Source organism: Mirounga angustirostris, unplaced genomic scaffold, assembly GCF_029215605.1.
Source record: "Mirounga angustirostris isolate CCGP_5_RB_7025 unplaced genomic scaffold, mMirAng1.0.hap1 SCAF_6, whole genome shotgun sequence".
NCBI lineage: Eukaryota > Metazoa > Chordata > Mammalia > Carnivora > Phocidae > Mirounga > Mirounga angustirostris.
This window is the reverse complement of record NW_026991714.1, coordinates 143133080-143150303: the sequence shown is the minus strand read 5'-3', so window position 1 is coordinate 143150303 and position 17224 is coordinate 143133080. Positions and strand designations below refer to the sequence as shown.

The 17224-nt window shown below is 58.8% G+C and overlaps 1 protein-coding gene across 2 annotated transcripts in view; it reads right to left on the bottom strand.

Moving 5' to 3' along the window:
* Positions 1–845: 845 nt before the first annotated feature.
* GRK5 (G protein-coupled receptor kinase 5) overlaps positions 846–17224 on the bottom strand; it is a 212254-nt gene continuing 195875 nt past the window's right edge. For both annotated transcript variants that reach the window (XM_045878958.3, XM_045878959.3), the window contains 7 exons: positions 16820–16857; positions 14754–14843; positions 13281–13489; positions 9066–9203; positions 8160–8297; positions 7497–7628; positions 846–5359 (listed from right to left, as the gene is read on the bottom strand). In XM_045878958.3, the coding sequence (XP_045734914.1) occupies positions 5261–5359; positions 7497–7628; positions 8160–8297; positions 9066–9203; positions 13281–13489; positions 14754–14843; positions 16820–16857 (844 nt within the window). In that variant the 3' untranslated portion in view covers positions 846–5260. The remainder of the gene's footprint in view (positions 5360–7496; positions 7629–8159; positions 8298–9065; positions 9204–13280; positions 13490–14753; positions 14844–16819; positions 16858–17224) is intronic.

Sequence of the window (17224 nt, the reverse complement as noted above, 5' to 3'; positions counted from 1 at the left end):
GGAGGGCAGGGGCTTTTTCTGATTTGGTTCTGAGTGCTGTGGATAAAGTAGGAGTTCAACAAACTCCTGGTGACTGAGTAGGGAGGAGAACTCAGCCTCCAGGCACCTGAACGGGCTCTTTCCCCCTAGGCTGTGCCAGGCCCCTGACCGCTGAGCGAGGCCAGCGTCCAGGTGGTGCCAGGAGTCCTGGCCTGCCGCCCACTGAGTGCCTGTTCCCGAGGGCCCGACTTTCTCTCCTCTTCACGGTCTCGCTCTGTGGAGGGCAGTTAGATCCTGATACCCGATGGAAGCCCCTCCCGGAGGGACAGCAGCTTGATGCCCTGGGGATGCCCGCTTTGAACCTTTCCTGGAAATGAATTAGCTGGAGACCACTTTGGTGCCCTCACTTACTAAATCCACAGCTGTCCGGAGTGAGAGGAGGGAAGGGGCCTGAGTGGTTGGAGGAGGTGAGGGAAGGGCGCCGCCTGCGTCCGTCTGCCCGGGAAGAGGTCAAAGTTGCCGGGCAGAGGGGTGTAGCGGGTGGGGCGGCAGGTGCTATGGGGCTGGAATTTCTCAGACCGTATGTCGCAGGAGGATGGTGGCTTCTGTCTGCCGGGGAGGCTGGCTCAGGCAGGGGAGGTTTCTGGAAGGGTGGGAGAAGGTCCCCGAGAGAGCGCCCTGTGATGGGACCCCCCGGGTCAGAGGCTCGGAGAACACCCTTTCCCCCAGTGAACACTCTCTCGTGGTCAGGGGGGCGTCTGGGCGGGCTTGGGGTGGGGCTGAGCCGTAAGGGGTTAAGCAAGACGCTGGGTCGGCAGGTGCTTGCATCTTGGGGGTGACAGCCATGTGCAGACAGGAAGAAATGCTATTTTCATTAAGGAATTTATTTCTCTTAAAAAACACCACCAGTGGTTCCATCTAGATACAGCAGCAGAGTGACCTCTTAGACGGAACGTACACAGATTCAGAGCAGCAGAACAAAAGCCTTTATCTTCAGGAAGGACCTCCAAAACGGAACTATTTTCTTTCATCATCAATGTGAAAATTTCCCTGAAAAAAAAAACCAGAAACCTTTGGATACTAGAAGGATTATTATTTTAACACTACCAATAGCCACTAAGCTCTTCGACTTGAGAACATTTGCTTTTGATCTATTACAAAAATGATTTATTGACGGACTGGAGAAAGACATCCAGATTCTTCTTTTAGGAAGCGTCTTTCCGTCCCCGGGGAGAGCTAGCTTTTCAAATGTTTTAACCACTGTCCCCAGCACGAGACCAGCGGAGAACCCCGGCCCGCAGGGAGCAGGTTCTGACCCGCACACTCTGGCCTTCCAAAGGCGACGGGGGAGGGGTCACAGGGGACGACGAGGCCGCCCTGTCCTGGTCCCTTGTGACAGAAAGAAGTGAGCTCTCTGCTGGTCGTGACTCAGCTCTGTTGCTTCAACATGCACAGCGAGGTCACACTCGTTCTCTTTCCAAACAGGCTGTAAAGTTAGGAGGTCCTGTCTCCGAGGGTGGCGCTAGGAGGACAGGACACCACGCAAGAGCTTGTCCTCGGAAGGTGCAGGTGCTCACGCCGACATGGGAGCATGCAGCAGCCCAAGAGGAGGGCTGATGTCCCCCAAGGGGCACTTCCTCTTCATCTGGGGCGGGTGATCCTGGCTGTCCGCGAGGCTGCCGGTCCCTTTGGCCAGGCCTGGGAGGCCAGGAGCAAGGAGGTTGCGGTGCTCCCTCCGAAGTGAGGTCTGGGTCAGGGGCTCACTTGGGAGAGTCGGTGGGAAGCCGATGCCCCAAGCCTTTCAGGGAAGGACGGGGTGTGGAAGAGCGATGAGGAGCTTCGACAGTGGGCAGGGCTCCTTGGGAGGTGTGGAGACCCCGGCTGCTCTGGGGCATGCCCTCCGCGTCGTCGGGGCTCGCTGCACTCCCGGGCGGGTGGCCGCATCCTGTGGTGCCTTCGATGCCAAGGTGGCGTCCACACGTGTCCCCAGAACTCCCCACCATGTGTCGTGGCGGGCTGCCCGTCGAGCGTGCGTAAAACCCGGGTACCCTGCTCTCCACACGGCTCGCCCCTCCAAGACTGAGGTTTGCTAAGAGCAGCGCATTTCAGGGAACGAGCCCTTCTGGGGCCACTGGAGACACAGCAACGCTTAGCAACTGTGCAAGTGAGCAGCCCTCAGAAGCACGCGGTTTAGAAAGCCATGTTCCCAGCCTAGAAAGAGTCGGGAATGAGTGATACAGGATGGGGTAGCATTCCCCTGAAGGCAGGGCTCAGGCCTTGGTGATATTGTGGGTGATGTTATGGGAGCTCCCCCACCCCCGAGGCGGCTCGATAAACCTTTGTCAGTCGTGGTGCTCGTGGCAGGGATCACCCCTGTCCCACTGGGGTGACAGTGGGGTGACAGCAGCTTGTCTCCTGGGAAGTGGAAGCAGAGAAGTTTCTGCAGGGCCCTGCGTCTCATCTCAAAGGCACAAGGTCAGAGAACGTCCGGCGAGGAAAATGTCATGCTTGGAGAAAGAGAGGCCCTTCCGTGAAGAGCTCAAATGTTGGGAAAAAAAAAAAAAAAACATCCATTCACTGACCAAACACACCTCATCCCAGGCAAGGGGATGGGGAGGAAGGTGGGGTTTGTTTTTTTTTTTTCCCTAATTTAAAAATATCTTTAAAAAATGCAGCTATAGAAAACAAGTTGGAGGAGAAGCTGGGGGTGGGGGGCAGGACCTTCAGTGACTCGGGGACTGGGGGACTTGGTGGACAGGAGGGCTGATTTTCAGGCATTGTTTTAAATAATGACTTCCCTTCTCTTGCAGGAAACGGAGGGTCAAAAGGAACGGGAGGGAACAGAGAGGCGGTGGCTCTGGCACCCCATCCTGGGGGCCCTCGGTGGGGACAGGCTGCAAACACGAAGGAAGACTCCAGTCCTCTTAAGAGGCCCACAGAGGCCTGTGTGTTAGCCTCGTTGGAGCTGCTGGGATGCAGAAACACCTGGGGCAGGTGCATGTTGTCCTCCTTGCTCCGTGAGGATTCTGTGCTGTGGTCGGCCAGTGTGGGGCTCGGAGGCTTCTCAACACCAGTCATTCGGGAAGCAGGGGGTTGCTGTGAATTGGGCAAAAGGAAGGACGGAGGGTGGGAGCTTGGGCTGGCGACTGTCCCAGGAAAATGACTGTCCTTTCCATTGAGAAAGGAGGGTCAGCAAGAGCTTGAGGATCTTAAAATACTGGTCAAGGAGCTTTCCACTTCGTTGGCGAAAACGGAGTATGGCTGTTTGCATTTATCTGGTACGCAGCCCCGGAAAGGTGCCAGAAGCAGCCTCGTGAGGCCGGGGCTGGTCTTGAAGAAAAGAATACTGCACGTTGGAGGGATCCCAGGGCGGCCCAACTGCTCTGCCATTTGTTTGTCAAGTGACCTAAAACGATCAGTCCCAGAGGCCACCCCCTCTCCGGCAGTGCGCTCCAGGACCCACTGGCCCAGTCTGACAGAGGAGCACGGACACTGGACAGAGGCGGCCATGCCCACTACCTCTCCTCCGTCCAAGCTCACGCTCCAAGCGGCCCGGCTCGCAGTAATCGTTTTGGGAGAGTCGCGTCCGAAGCCCCGCTGAAGCTAAGGCAGCAGTGCCCTTTCTTGAGGGCGTGTTAGAATGTTCTGGAGAGCTTCTTAAAGATGCAGATTCCTGGGCCCTACTCCCAGAGAATCCATTCCATAGGTTTGGGGTGGGGCCCAGGAATCCGCATTTTGACCGGAGCCGCCTGTAGGTAGCGCTGGACCCACACTGGGAGGAACCCTGGCAACTGCCGGGTGGCTGACACCACGTCTGAGTGAGGCTGACTCGGTCGCCAGGGACTCAGCCAGGCAGGGGAGCAGGGGTGTCAACCACTCCCCCTGTTCTGGGGCAGGGGGGAGGCGAGGGTGGATTTGCTCCTTGTCACTTTTCAGCGGCAACAGGAGGCGGCCAGGGGCTCAAAGGGCCTGGGGACTGCCCTTGGAAGACCCTGGCCTGGCAAAGCCACCGGGTCCTCCTGGGGGCGACCTGAGCCTGAAGTTTTGAGATGCCCCGTTAGAGCATCTTGGTCCCACCTCTCCCAAGAAGTGACAGGGGGTTTGTCTTGAGCTTCCGTGGTATCCCGGCCCTCTCCTTAGCCATGCCATTGTGTGGAGAGCCAACCCCACCCATGCCACCTGGGCCGGGGTATCTGCGGGGCCTTGTGAAGCTCTCTCCAGACCCTGTGACCCCGTAAACACTTGAGGAACGTGCCTGGAGCCCCTGGGCAAGCCTCCCTCCCCCTCTACGGACTCATTCGGTAGGACTCCACTGACCCCCACTCCCTGAGGCTTCCTCAGGCCACAGGATTTGGGATAGCTGGGGTTCCATGACTACTCCTTATCATCGTGACACAACCCTTAAAAAATAAGAGTAAAACAAAAATCCCCAAATGCAAGCCTCTTGAAAACATACAGGCTTTAGCAGTTAGAACCTGCTTAGAAAGAAAGAGGCCCAGCTCTGCGTACCGGCCGCCTTCCAGAAGGAAGAGGAGGCCAAGGCCAAAGCAACGCGGACACCGCGTGCCTCTAAAGGAAACGCTGGCATTGGCCCTAGGAGGCTCCAGAGACCCCACGGAGGATGTTCTGACCGGGGCTGAGGTCCCAGGTGTGTCTGGAGCACTTAATTCAGGTTGTTACAAGCCAACAGCATGGTGACATCAGTGTGAGGGAAAGGTTACAGAGATGGATACAACCAACCCTTTAAAGGTGAAATGTGAATCATTTTCTACATTTAATAAAAACATTTTCTCATTTGAGGCTCTGGAAGTCTTGAGTCACTTTTTTTTTTTTTTTTTGTAAATCCCCCCCCCACCCCGCCCACTCTAAAATGCCTTAAAACACATGGCTTAACAGTGGCTGCACAGAAAATATACACCCTCAAAGTCTGACTTTCATTTAAATACAAATATACAAAATGTAAACTGAGACAATAGAGAAATTTACAAAACTTTTCTTTAAAAATAATAAAGACAAAATTCAGTTCTAGGTATGACGCTATTAAAATACGTGCAAGTTGTCGTATCCAATTGGATTTCTATTGCAATGTTCCACGTCGGCTGGAGGGCCACCTCTGGAGACAGACCTGAGTGGAAATCTCTTTGAGAAACCTGGAGGCTCTGCGTCGAGGAGGCGGCCAGCCTCCTTCCTGGCTCCTGGAGGGCCCCCCGTCCGCAAGTTCTGCTGCGAAGGATAAGGGTCCACGCTGGTCCCACCGCGGACTTCAAGGCCAGAGCGCCAACTAGCTGCTGCCGGTGGAGTTTGAACTGACATGGTTTGAATTTATGTGGTGGTTAAAACTGGTCTTGGGATTGGGTGAACTCTTGGAATTGTTTTGATGCTGGAGGAGAGAGAGGAGAGAGAGAGACAGGGGGAGACAGAGTTAGTCCTGGTGGACGTGTAGGGGCCTCTGAATCTGAAAACAGCGCCATGGTCAGGGGCTGCCCATCAGCTCCTCTCGCTTTCTGCTGCCTGGTGCCCTTCTTCCGCTGCAGACCCAGGGCCAGAGGCCACCCCTTGGGGCAGGGGGAGAGCTATGGGATTAAGAGGACCCCAAGGCAGGGAGGGGGCAGCCCCTCCTAGAATATCTATAGGGTTCATTACTGTAGGCCCAGGGTCTGAAACCTGTCGCTTAGCTGAGGGACCTTGAGCAAGTCATTAAATCTCTTGGTTGCCCTGCGTGCCCTGTGGGCCAAAAGCAGCTTCCGTGCTGGGCCGGTGGAGTGTGAAGTGAGGCTGTGTGTAGAGGGCCTGAGCGGGTGCCCAGCCCCAGAACCAGGAGCTGCTTGCTCTTACCGACCCCTCTGTCCCTCAGTCCTCTTGCCGGCCCTGGGCACTGATCTTGCAGGAGGGCCCACAGAGGCTGGGATGGGTCAGTGCGGTGCCACCCAAGCAGCAGAAAGTGTCGGGGCCAGATGGGAACCCCGGGTCTGTGAGCCTCCACAGCAAGCGCTTGTCCCAGGACCTAAGTACGTGCTAGGGACTCAGCCATGTGGAAGGGGACAGGTCCTTTCTTTGGAGAACTTCAATTTTACTTGGTGGAAGCATTTTAAAATTATATTTTTATAAGTGTATATACAAACAGGAGTCTATTTTGGAACAGGATGTGAAACTCACATGAAGCTTCCAGATCAAACCCCGAACTTGCCCTCAGTCTGCGTTTTCTCTTCATGTGCCTGATCCATGCTCCCTGCCGTTATCCCCAGATCCTTCGTATGGGTTTACCAGCCGTGTGACCTTTGTGACCTTGGCCCTCCCTCAGCCTCAGTTTCCCTATCTGTGAAGTGGGGTAATGGGAGCACATCCTGGGCTCACACTGCACTAGGACCCCCAAAAAGGAGGGATCCTGGTTTGCCTTGCTGGTGCATCTCAAACCCTGAGGAAACAGCCTTGCACACAGTGGGCGCTTGCTACAAACTGGCCGAAGGACTGAACAGTTGAATTAAGGCCCAGGCTTTTGTGGAGATTAAGTAAGAGAAACCCTCAGAAAGCGCTCGGTGCAGAGCTAGGTCCACAGCAGGGCGCCATCAACAGCCACCCCATCCTGTTATCAGGGTGGGGATGGGGGAGCTGGGAGGCCTGGGGACCAGAGTTGCTCCGCCTCTCCCTCTTCATCCTCCTGGGGAGAGGGGCAGCTCCTTGGGGGTGGGGTGGGGTGGGGTGGGGTGGGGTGGGGGGAATGTAAATAATGGAGCCTCCCAGGCTGTGGGACGGACACACTGGCGCCAAGCCTTCTTCAAGGGAGGCCAGGAGGGGGCGCTATTCTGGCCGCCTTGGGCAAGGGGGATGAGGTGAGGGCGTCCCCGCAGGGCGTCCCCTGCGGGGACATTTCTTCCGTTTGGCCCACGCCGAACCCCAATCCAGGGACAGGCTCTGAGGAAGAATGCCTTTTCCCAAGGGGCGAAGTCTCCTGAGCTGCCAGCTGGAGGCCACAGCATCCGCCTCGGGGGGCCCCACCCCAGGAGCCATGGGGTTCTGCAGGGCTCACCTCTCCCACACCTGTTCTGCCTGCTCTTTGTCACGTGCGATCGCTACCTACAGAACTTGAGTCTTTACAAGGGCCATAAGGGGCAGTTAGTTCTCTGTCGGGGAGACTTCGCCTCCACAGGCCACGGGGCCAGGTCTGGAGACATTTTCGATTGGTACAGTGGGAGGGGGCGCTAGAGGCCACGGAGGCTGCTAAATATCCTCCAGCGCACGAGAGCCCCCACGACAGAGAACTCACCGCGAAGGTCCACAGGGGCGAGGCCGAGAACCCTTGATGAAGGGCGAGCTTTGGGCCGGCCCTGCCCGATTCCACCCTGCGGATCCCTCAGCTGGCGGGCACAGGGGCTCGGGCAGGCTGCTGTGGCCCCCGGTCTCCCACGCCCCCCGCACGCAGGGAGAAGGCCGCAGGTCCGGTCTCGGGGAAGCAGCTGGGCCCAGGGCGTCCCGGGGCCAGCGCCAGGACAGCCGGGCACAGAGGGGGCGCCCCTCACCTGACGCTTGAAGATTCTCTGAAGCAGCCCTTTCTTCGGCGGTTCCGGAGGGTGACTTCTGTTCAGGTCCGGCGAGAGGGTACCGTGAGGTCCAAACACGTTCAGCTCCTTAAAGCACTCGGTTTCTATCATCTGGAGAAGCCGGGCGAAGGTGGCACGAGGCGCTGTGTTAGTCATCTTGGCTGGACAGGAGTCCCAGCGGCCCCCACTCTGCCCTGAGCCTGCTCCCAATAGATCCTGCACCCACCCCGCATCCTTCAGGGGCCCAGGCCCAGACTGCTCCCCGCCTGCCACGGCCTCTCCCCTGCTGGCCTCCCCCAGCTGCCTCCACTGAGGAAGGAGGCAGGGGGTATGCTCATCGTCCAGCCGCCAAACCCACACCCCCTCTCCCTCCTCACCCCACCCAAGCCCAGGTCGCCCCACATGCCCTGCGCCCCTCCCCTTGTCAGGGCCCCCTCCCCTGCCCCATCCTGCGGAAGCAGCGCGGGCTTCCCCCAGCTCCGGCCCGTGTTCCTCCTCTCTCCCAGCCAGTCCGCTAGACGACTGTGTCCATCCCGCCTCCTACCCCTCTTCTGACCCCCACGCCAACGGCCGACGGAGTCCGGGCCTGTCCCCCGGCCCAGTGGCCCCCTTCAGGGTGCAGACGGCCACCGCCCTGCTCACCTCGCTCTGCCATGGGATGGGCACGGAGCCCGTGGAGAACTTGGAGTAGAAGTCATCGTCCGTGTGGTCCAGGTTGACGCCTTTCACGGTGGAGAACTGCTCGATGTCCAGCACGTCCTTGCAGTACACGGCACGGGGCTGTGGGCAGAGCGCTCGGTCACACGGGGCCTGTCCCAGGCCCGGCACCCCCAGCCACAGGTTCTGATGGGGGCGGGGGGGGGCGCCTTTCTGGGGACCAGTGCTGCTCTCTCTCACAGATCTGCCCAGGGGCTCCTTCCCGCCATCACGCTTATGCCAGCTGCTGGTCACCCCACTCTCCAGGCTGGGGCCGCGGTGGGGTGATGGAACACGCCCTCTCTGACCTCACATTCCTCGGCACCTCGGGGGATCCCCGCTCCCACAGAGCCCACAGGATCAGGATGGTGGAAGCGTTTCTAGACATCTCTGTGGGAATGAGGGTGGCCACAGCTGGGGCCTCCGGCCTCCGGCCCATTCCTTCTCCACAGAGAGAAGGAATGCTGGGGGCCCAGGGCCAGAGAGCCATGCGGCCCAGGGAGGCCCTCCAGGCCCTTCTCACACCACTGCACACCCAGGCTCTGCAGCCCGACAGGCCTGGGCTGGGCTCCCAGCTGTGGTGCTTAGGAACTCTGGGGACGTCACATACCCCTGTAGGCCTCAGTCTCCTCACCTGCCAAGTAGGGACAGTAGAAGCACCCATGCCTGAGGCTGATGTAAGTGCCTGCCATGGAGCCAGGCCCCAGAACCACGAGCTGTGGCTGTCACAGCGCTAAATACCTGCTACTCTCACTCGCCACTGGCCCCGTCCTCCCGGAGTTCAAGGACATTCGCTAAGTCAAGGTCGTGAGGGGGTGCACAGGCTCAGCCTGGGCTGGGGAGGCTACTCACGTCTGGAATGAAGGGAGGGTCCAACATCCCGGCTTCTAAGCGCTTGAAATTCATGTTCCTGAAGAAGGGGTGTCTCTTGACCTCCACGGCCCCCTCCTCCCGGCAGCCCAGTCTCTGCTTTGCATCTTTGGTGAGCAGCTGTGACAAGAGAGCCCCGAGAGGTCATGCCTGGTGGGCCTTTCCTCCTGCTGAAGGCAGGAGACTTGGGGCTTCGGGCACTGTGGCCATGTCCTTTCACAAGTATGCCCGAGTGCGTGTCCCTCCTCCAGCCTCTGCAGGGCTCGTGCCACCCCCAGGCACCCAATGGACACGGCCCCAGCCTGCTCGGGCCTTGCTTCAGGGCAGCCTCACGCTCACGCCGGGCTCAGATGCCTGGAGCCTGCAGGAGAGCAGGAGTCCCGTCTGCCCTCCCCAAGGCGGCAGGCCCAGCGCGGGCGGCACCGTGCCAGTCTCCTGCTACACGTAAGCCAGAGGGCCGGCACCGTCTCTGCGGGCCTCGCTCATTCGCTTACTCAGCTCCTACGTACTCTGTAGACGTGTACCTGGTTGGCACAAACCACTGTGCCGAGAGGGAGGAGGGGCACCGAGTGGCCTCAGCAAGATCACATTCGGAGGACCCATCCAGGCAATACACAGGTACGACACCACGGTGACAGAGGCACACAACCTGGCCGCCACCTGGGGGGGCTGCGGGCAGGTGGGGAAGGCATCGGGGGAGGGTCTGCGCTAGCAAGAGAGACCTGTGGGGCAGGCTTGGGGAACACCTGTCTTTGAGTCTGGGGGAGGGATGAGGATGTGGGGGACGGGTCAGGGTGAAGGGGACGTGCTGCGGAGAGTGCTGGAGGGTCCTGAAGGCCAGGTCAGGAGGATTTTGATCTGGAGGTACTGGGGAGCCACGGATGGTCAGGGTAGAGGAGTGTCCTCATCAGAACCAAGAGGTGGGAAGGTTCATAGGAAGAAGGAGGCTGCAGAAGCAGACAGCCAGGCCAGAGGCCTAGAGGTGTGAATGAGGCCAGGAGGCTGGCGGGGGGGGGGGGGGGGGGCGGTCAAAGGGGGGGTTGGGAGGGGGCATGGAGGGGGCTGAGAGAGGCGCAGGGAGGGGCAGGCTGTGATGCTGGAGGACCAGCAGCTGACCACCAGGTGTCAGCCCCTCTCCTGCAGTCTCTCCTGCTTCTCTCTTCCCCTGCCCCACTGAGCACTGCACCTGGCATGCGGTTGGAATCTCCTGCTTGCTTTGAGACTAAAATCAAGGTGGATGGCCTGCAGCCCAGAGGGAGTCCAGCCCTTTCCCCCTCCGATACCCTGGCACCCTCTGCATGCTTTCCTTCCACACGTAGTTGCCGCCAGCCGTGTGGGCTGGAGTTGCGGTGGACAGCCAGTGGGCAAGCGGGCCTCCTGGGGCTCATGGTCTGTAGGGGGAGGCTTGCAGGCACCACTCCCCTGCCCCCCATTTCCCTTCAAACAAAGGAACCAAAGGTGGCACCAGGGCAAGCACTAGGTCACAGCCTAGAAAGGACTGAGCCCTGAGAATCGCCGTCAACTGTGGTCCCGTGACCACCCAGGCCGGTTCTGCCCAGTGAGCTGGTGGCTCGGGGCCTCAGCTTCTCCTCGCCAGTGCTTCTGCCTTTCCACAAAGGCTCCAGGAGTCGGCTCTGCTGGGCCAGGCTCCTCCCTGCTCTGAGAAATCCCAAAGAGGCAAGGCTCCTTGGGTAGAAGCTGGACCTCCCAGCTGTAGACCCCAGAGCCTGCGGGGGCCGGCCAGACAGAAGACACAAGCAAGGACAATAAAGGCCGAGTGGGCTGGGTGGGCTGTGCCAGGCTACCCATCAGTTCCTACCAGGGCCCAGGGCTGAAAATCCAGGTTTTTATGTGAAATCTCTCCAACTTTAAATCTTGGCAACGAACCCACCATTCACCTCTTTCTAAAACACCACGCAGGCTGCACATCCACCAACACGCTGCCTGTTTGCAACTTGGACATCGAGTGTACACCGGGAGAAGCAAGAGAAGTGGTGTGAGCTGGGCAAGTGGTGCAGACAGGGTGGGCTTCCTGGAAGAGAAGGGATGGGCTGGAAGGCCAGTGAGGCTGAGGTGGCTGAGGGGCCAGTGCTGGGACTCAGCAGGGCCCTACAGGAGGTGGGGCTGAGGTCTGGGCCTAGGGACTGGACCAGGGGCCAGGGCAGTGACATGCATGAATTTCTGGACATCAGGGGCAGTGGAGAGGGTCTTGTGGCTGCCAAGATGGAATGGGGGAAGGAACTGGCAGCAGGGAGTGGTCTTCTTGGACAGGCAGGGCTCGAGTTTCCGGAGTCTAGAAACAGCCCAATGTGCCCCGAGCCTTCATGTTTTCCTCAGAGTCAGGCCCTGCTGTGTCCTGAGCTGGTGCCTCTTGGAGGGGACAGGGCCTGGCTGCCAGACAGGCTGGGGTGAGGGGTGCCAGGAAGCCCCAAGGCTAGAATCCTAAGACCCCATGGTCATTCGTAAGAAGATGAAGCAAGGCTAGAAGGCTTTGTCAGTTCTTCCAGTGGAGAAAGATGAGGGGACACTGGTTTGACACTTGACACCCAATGGGCCAATGTGGGTCCAGCGCCCCAGGCTCAGCTCGCCGCCTTTCCCTTGGTGGCCACCAGGGGGCAGCAGAGGGCCACTAGGGCCCCTGGTCCTAAAGCCCCAAAGCCGGGCACCAAGGAGGACGACAGCAACAGCGGGCAGGGAGGGGACCCTCTCCGCCTCTCTGTCCCCTCTGCATGTCCCATGTCCTGCCGGGGCTGCTCTGCTTCTCTGAGTCCCCGACCCTGACCTGGGACATTTGGAGATGCTCTGACCATGGCTGATGACCTCCCTCTTCTATCCTTCGCCCAGCTTGGTCCCACGGGATAGACTCCGGGTCCACGGCAGTGTGGTTTGGGAGGGTGTTTGCATGTGTACACGCCATCCCTCCTTCAGGGTCCCCCACACACGTAATGGCAGATACATGGTTCCTCTTTTTTGGAAGTGGTCAAATGGTAGCTCTTGCCCTAAATCCTTGTTCCCATGGCTCTGTGACACCAGACCGAAGTGGGTGGGAGGAAGTGGTCAGACAGCAGGTGGACGGCTCCAGGAGAGGGGACTCCTCAGGGCGGGGAGCTACACCACATGGTTCCCAGGCCACTAACAGGGCAGCCTCGGCTTTTCTGGAAGCAGAAGCTTTGCTACCTTAATCAGCTCCTCGGGCCTGCGCTTCTCACACTCCAGCCTCATGGTTTATGCACATGCACGGGGGCAGGGACGGCAGCCTCCAGCCTCAGCCCTGCTCATCTGCTGTGCCCCAGTGATAGGAAGTCTGTGGGCTCCCGGGTCCCCGGTGCTCAGGCCCTCCTGTCCCCTCGTGGCCGGCACTGGAGGGCAGCGGGAGCCCACAGCTGGGCCTGGCACCAGAGGGAGGAGGGCCCCAAGCGGACGCAGGCAGAACTTGGCAGCCTGAGAGCCAGGTGAGAATGGGATCTGCCCGCCTCTGGCCAGGGGTGGGCCTACCCGGGCTGAGGGGAAGGGCGGCGGGCCGGGGCGGACTCATTCCCAGCTTCGCTTTTGATGGCTCCCATCACTGCTTCCTCCATCCAGCCTCCCGGCCCCGCAATTTGGCCCTGCCCGCCCAGCCGTCTAAACGTCACTCCCCACCTGTGCCCTCCCCCATGAACAATCAAATCCCAGTACTCATAGACTGCTGTCATGTGGGACCTAAGCCAGTGTGACCAGCATTCCATGTAGCGGAAGGAAAACTGCTGTAAGATGTTCAAAGACTGAAAATATCACCACCCCACCACCTGTGCTGCACCTGCTGACCTTAGCCAGGGCCCAGGGATCCAGAGATTGAGGCTGCAGGGGGCCAAGGTCAAGGGTAGGGGATGCCCCAAGATCCCTTTGTGTCTTGGGGAACCAGTTGGGATCACCTCCTTTCTCTTCCACGCTGATTTTCCCCACCAAAGCTGGATGGAGGGTGTCTCATGCAGTTCCCCTCTAAGGGGGGACCTACCTCCTTTCCTTTGTCCTGGAGCCTCCCTGCCCCCACCTTGGGCTTTCTCCTGGAAGCCCTCGCCGACCACCCCAGTCCACAACAAGGGAGTGCTCGCTCCTCTGGCTTGGGGGCTTCCCGACTCCTGCCCTACTGCACCCCGACCCTGCCCGCTTCAGCCCTTTTGCTGCTCTCGGCGCAGGGCAGGCTCACCAGGAGCTCACCATTTTGCAGATGGACTTGGCCTCCTCGGAGAACTTTTGGGAGTACACCTCCTCCGTCTCCAGGACCCGGCGGTCCACTTCTTCCCGCTTCACCTTCTCTTTGCGGCCCCGGAATGGCGACTGGCCCTCGATCATCTCATAGATGAGGCAGCCCAGACCCCAGTAGTCAGGGCTCAGGCCGTATCTCTGGTTGTTCAGGACCTCCGGAGCTGTGGGCAGAGGAGCAGAGCCAGGAGAGGTAAGAGACAGCTGGTGACCGGACAGAGCTGGGGCACGGGGGCCCAGGGCTGAGGCTCACACCGATGGAGCGTCCTGCACCCAGCAGTGATGGTGTTGCTTACAGAAGGCCGGAAGCTTCACGGTAGGGACACGCTTTCCCCTGTGGACTCCTACTCACCAACTGCCATAAACACCACCTCCTCCAGGGCGCCTGCCCTGACTGCTCTCCTCTGTGCTCCTGAAGGGCTCGGACTGTGGCTTCAGAAGCCTGACCACAGTGGATGGAAATGTCTCTCCCACTAGAATCTGAGCTGCCTTATTCACTGCTGTGTCCCAGTAAGGAGTATGACACCGGACACAGAGTAGGTGCTACACCCACATTTATTTCCAGGAATGAAGGTGTGTCCACCCAAAGGAAAGATGATTTTAAGTTTACCTGGAATTGAAACAGGCTCTCACTATGGCTTCCCTACTATTTTGATAAAATGAATTCTAGATTAACCATACAAGTACAGAAAAGATAAGCTTCATGTCATCAGGCAGGTCACCAACATCCACACATGTGCCCGTGAGCATACAACAGAGGCCCTGCAGATGGATGCGTGCAACACTCCGTGCAAGAGGAGACAGACACAGGTGTCCACGAAGACGCGCAGATCGATCGCTCTATCATCTGTCCATCCATCCATCCATCCATCCATCCATCCATCAGCACTGGCAGGGGGATACACACAGCCACATATATGTAGGTACACACCCGACAGGCTCCCAAATGACATGCGATCTGAAAAGGATCTTCTAGCAGCAGAACAACACACAGAATCCTGGGCAAGTGTTGTTGGCAGAGGACAACATCCCCGGCTCCCAGAGCTTTCCGGAGCCCCCACCTCCTGGGGTGTGCGGGCATATGTGTGTGAGGCACCATGTGCAGGAGGAAGCCTGGGGATGTCCTCGACTGGAGGGGGGATTCCAGAGGACCAGACGGAGCTCCGAGTCTCTTCCCTGCAGCCCTCAGGACGATGGTCCCGGAGTAGGCGTGCGGGATGAGGGGCTGGGGGCAGGGCAGGGAGGCTGGACTCCACTTAGCATCTTGCTTGGGGACAGCAGGTGTTGCACTCCTTTCTGGGCCTTTCCGAGCGACCTCCTTCCTCTCAGAGGCCTCTCCCCAAGACCCCCCACTGCCCACTGCGGCTCTATTGCTGGTCAGAGCGGCACCAAGAGGTGCGCTTGGGGAGGGGCCGCACCCACACTCACCCATGTAGCCGACGGTGCCCACCCGGCCGCGGATCAGGTCTCCCTCGGGGATCTTCACGGCCAGACCCAGGTCCGAGATCCGAATGTGGCCTGAGTGGGAAGAGCAGAGTCAGCGGGTCCCCGGGACGGTCATGTGGACGTGTGCCCCACCCTGGGCAGGGCCACAGACCTGTCGTGTGCCCCTGGGCAAGGCACATAGACTCTCACATTTTTATCTGTCGGCGAGGAGGGGCATCATCATCAGTCCCCTCGGGGTGACTGCAGACCCTTGGGAGGGTCCAGGTGTCAGAGGACGTGGGTCAATCATTACTTTTCAGGAAGAAAACATAAAGATAGGAAAGGATGCCTGGATTTGGCTGGACAATGGCCAACCTACCTCGTAAAATGCCCTCATGGGCTTTTTGGAAGGCTGAGATCACCAAGTTTAAAACGCCTTGGCCTCATTCTGGGATTGCTTCATGGGAAAAATGAGAGCTTCTCCTGAAATTTTACAATTTGCTTAAGGGGAAAAATTACAAAGCAACTTGGGAAGCAACTCCCTGTCCTGCCTTGTTGATCTTTGGAGGTTCTTTGTGTTCTCCCTTTGGAGAAACAGAGTGAAGTCATCCAGGCCTTGGGGAGACTGAGAGATGGAACGGAGTCTGGGACTGACCCCCAGAGGCCAAGAAAACACAGTGCTGAGAGGTCTGTCTCGCTGTTGTCCGGTTCGACGGCCCACCCGGGCTGGGTCACGGCCACATCTGCCCCCTCTTCCTTGTCAGTGCCTGCCACGGCCCCATAGCCTGGACCCTGGCGAGGCCCAAAGTCAGGAACTGCCCCCCAGGCCAGAGCTGTGTGGATTCCCTGCTTGGCAGCCCCTGATAAAAGTGGGGAGAAGAGAACACGCAGGTTCCAGCCATCGGGCTGCAGACCAGTGGTGGGCACGGTTCCGAGACCAGCAGGGAACAAGAACCCCAGTGGGCACTGGGCTCATCCAAGAGGGGAGGCAGGCCTGGGACCCTCTGCTCACTCCTCCACATGGTAGCACAACACTCAAACCTCCCTCCAGGTCACCAACGACCTGCCTCCCGTTCTCTCTCCCCTCTGCCTGGGGCAATGCTGGGGGGACCCCTGGTTTCTGGTCTCAGCTCCCCACTGATATTGTTGGGTGATCTTGGCAGGTTGGCTCCTCTGAGCCTCAATCTTGTCATCTGTCAAATGGGATGCTGGCGGGCGCCTGGGTGGCTCAGTCGGTTAAGCGACTGCCTCCAGCTCAGGTCATGATCCTGGAGTCCCGGGATCGAGTCCCGCATCGGGCTCCCTGCTCGGCGGGGAGTCTGCTTCTCCCTCTGACCCTCCCCCCTCTCATGTGCTCTCTCTCATTCTCTCTGTCTCAAATAAATAAATAAAATCTTAAAAAAAAAAAATGGGATGCTGGCCCTGCCCCCTCTGCAGACATGGGAAGATCTAGTCAGATAACGGGTGTGAACACCATTTCTGGGCTGTGCAAGGCTAAACAGTTGTGAGGCGTTACTGTAGCTGCTCGTTACGTGTGTGTGTGTGTGCACGTGCACACACACACACACACACAGAAGAAAATAGCAGTGATAATGCACAAATAATGCTGAATACGTCCAGGGCTGGCCGTAGCTGATCACGCTATCTTGTTGGAGCCTTACCACCGCGCCCCCGCCCTCTGATGTGGGCAGAGCAGGGCCCACTGCTTCCATTTCACAAGGAAGGAAGATGGGGTGCAGGAAAGTTGTGTCAGAGTTAAGTAAGTACTGCCCAGGATCTCTGAAATTCCAGACTCCTCCATCAGTGCTCTCTCTCTCTGTTTCTCTCTTTTGGCCAAGTCACCCCACTTTTGCACCACGTAGGAGCTTTATCCATGCCCACTGCCTTCCCCGTACCCAGGATTGGGGGGAGGGGGTGGGTGCTCCTCCTACTCGCCCGCTGCCCTCCCATGGTCCCAGGGCCATGCCTCCGAGAGGCTCTGCCAGATGGTCCACTGCTCCCTTTGGGTTGTGACGCTCATCTTGGCTACAGAGCAGGAAAGGGGTCTCCCAAGCTGCTCCCCAACTTACCATAATCATCGAGCAGGATATTTTCGGGTTTCAAATCTCTGAAAGGAAAAGATGGCAAGCATGTGAGTGTGGGCATTCTGAGCATCAGGGCATGGCATCTGGGTTGACCCCTCTTCATGTCTCCCTCCCACCTCTTGGCTCATGTTGCCTGGCCTCTCTCTGGATCCAGACAATCTTGGACTAATTTCCCTCCTCCCGGTATTTAGAACAAATGCCGCTGTTGCCAGGATCTTCCGGACCCTGGAGATGTCAGGGAAGGGGTCAGGCAAAGGCCAGCCCTGGCTCCCATCCGCACACTGCTGGTACCAGGGCGGAGCATGCTTCTGGCTGGTGTGGTGAGAGACCCCTCCAGGGCTGGGAACAGCTGGAGGTCTCAGGATGCCTTGGGATGCCCTGAAGGCAGAA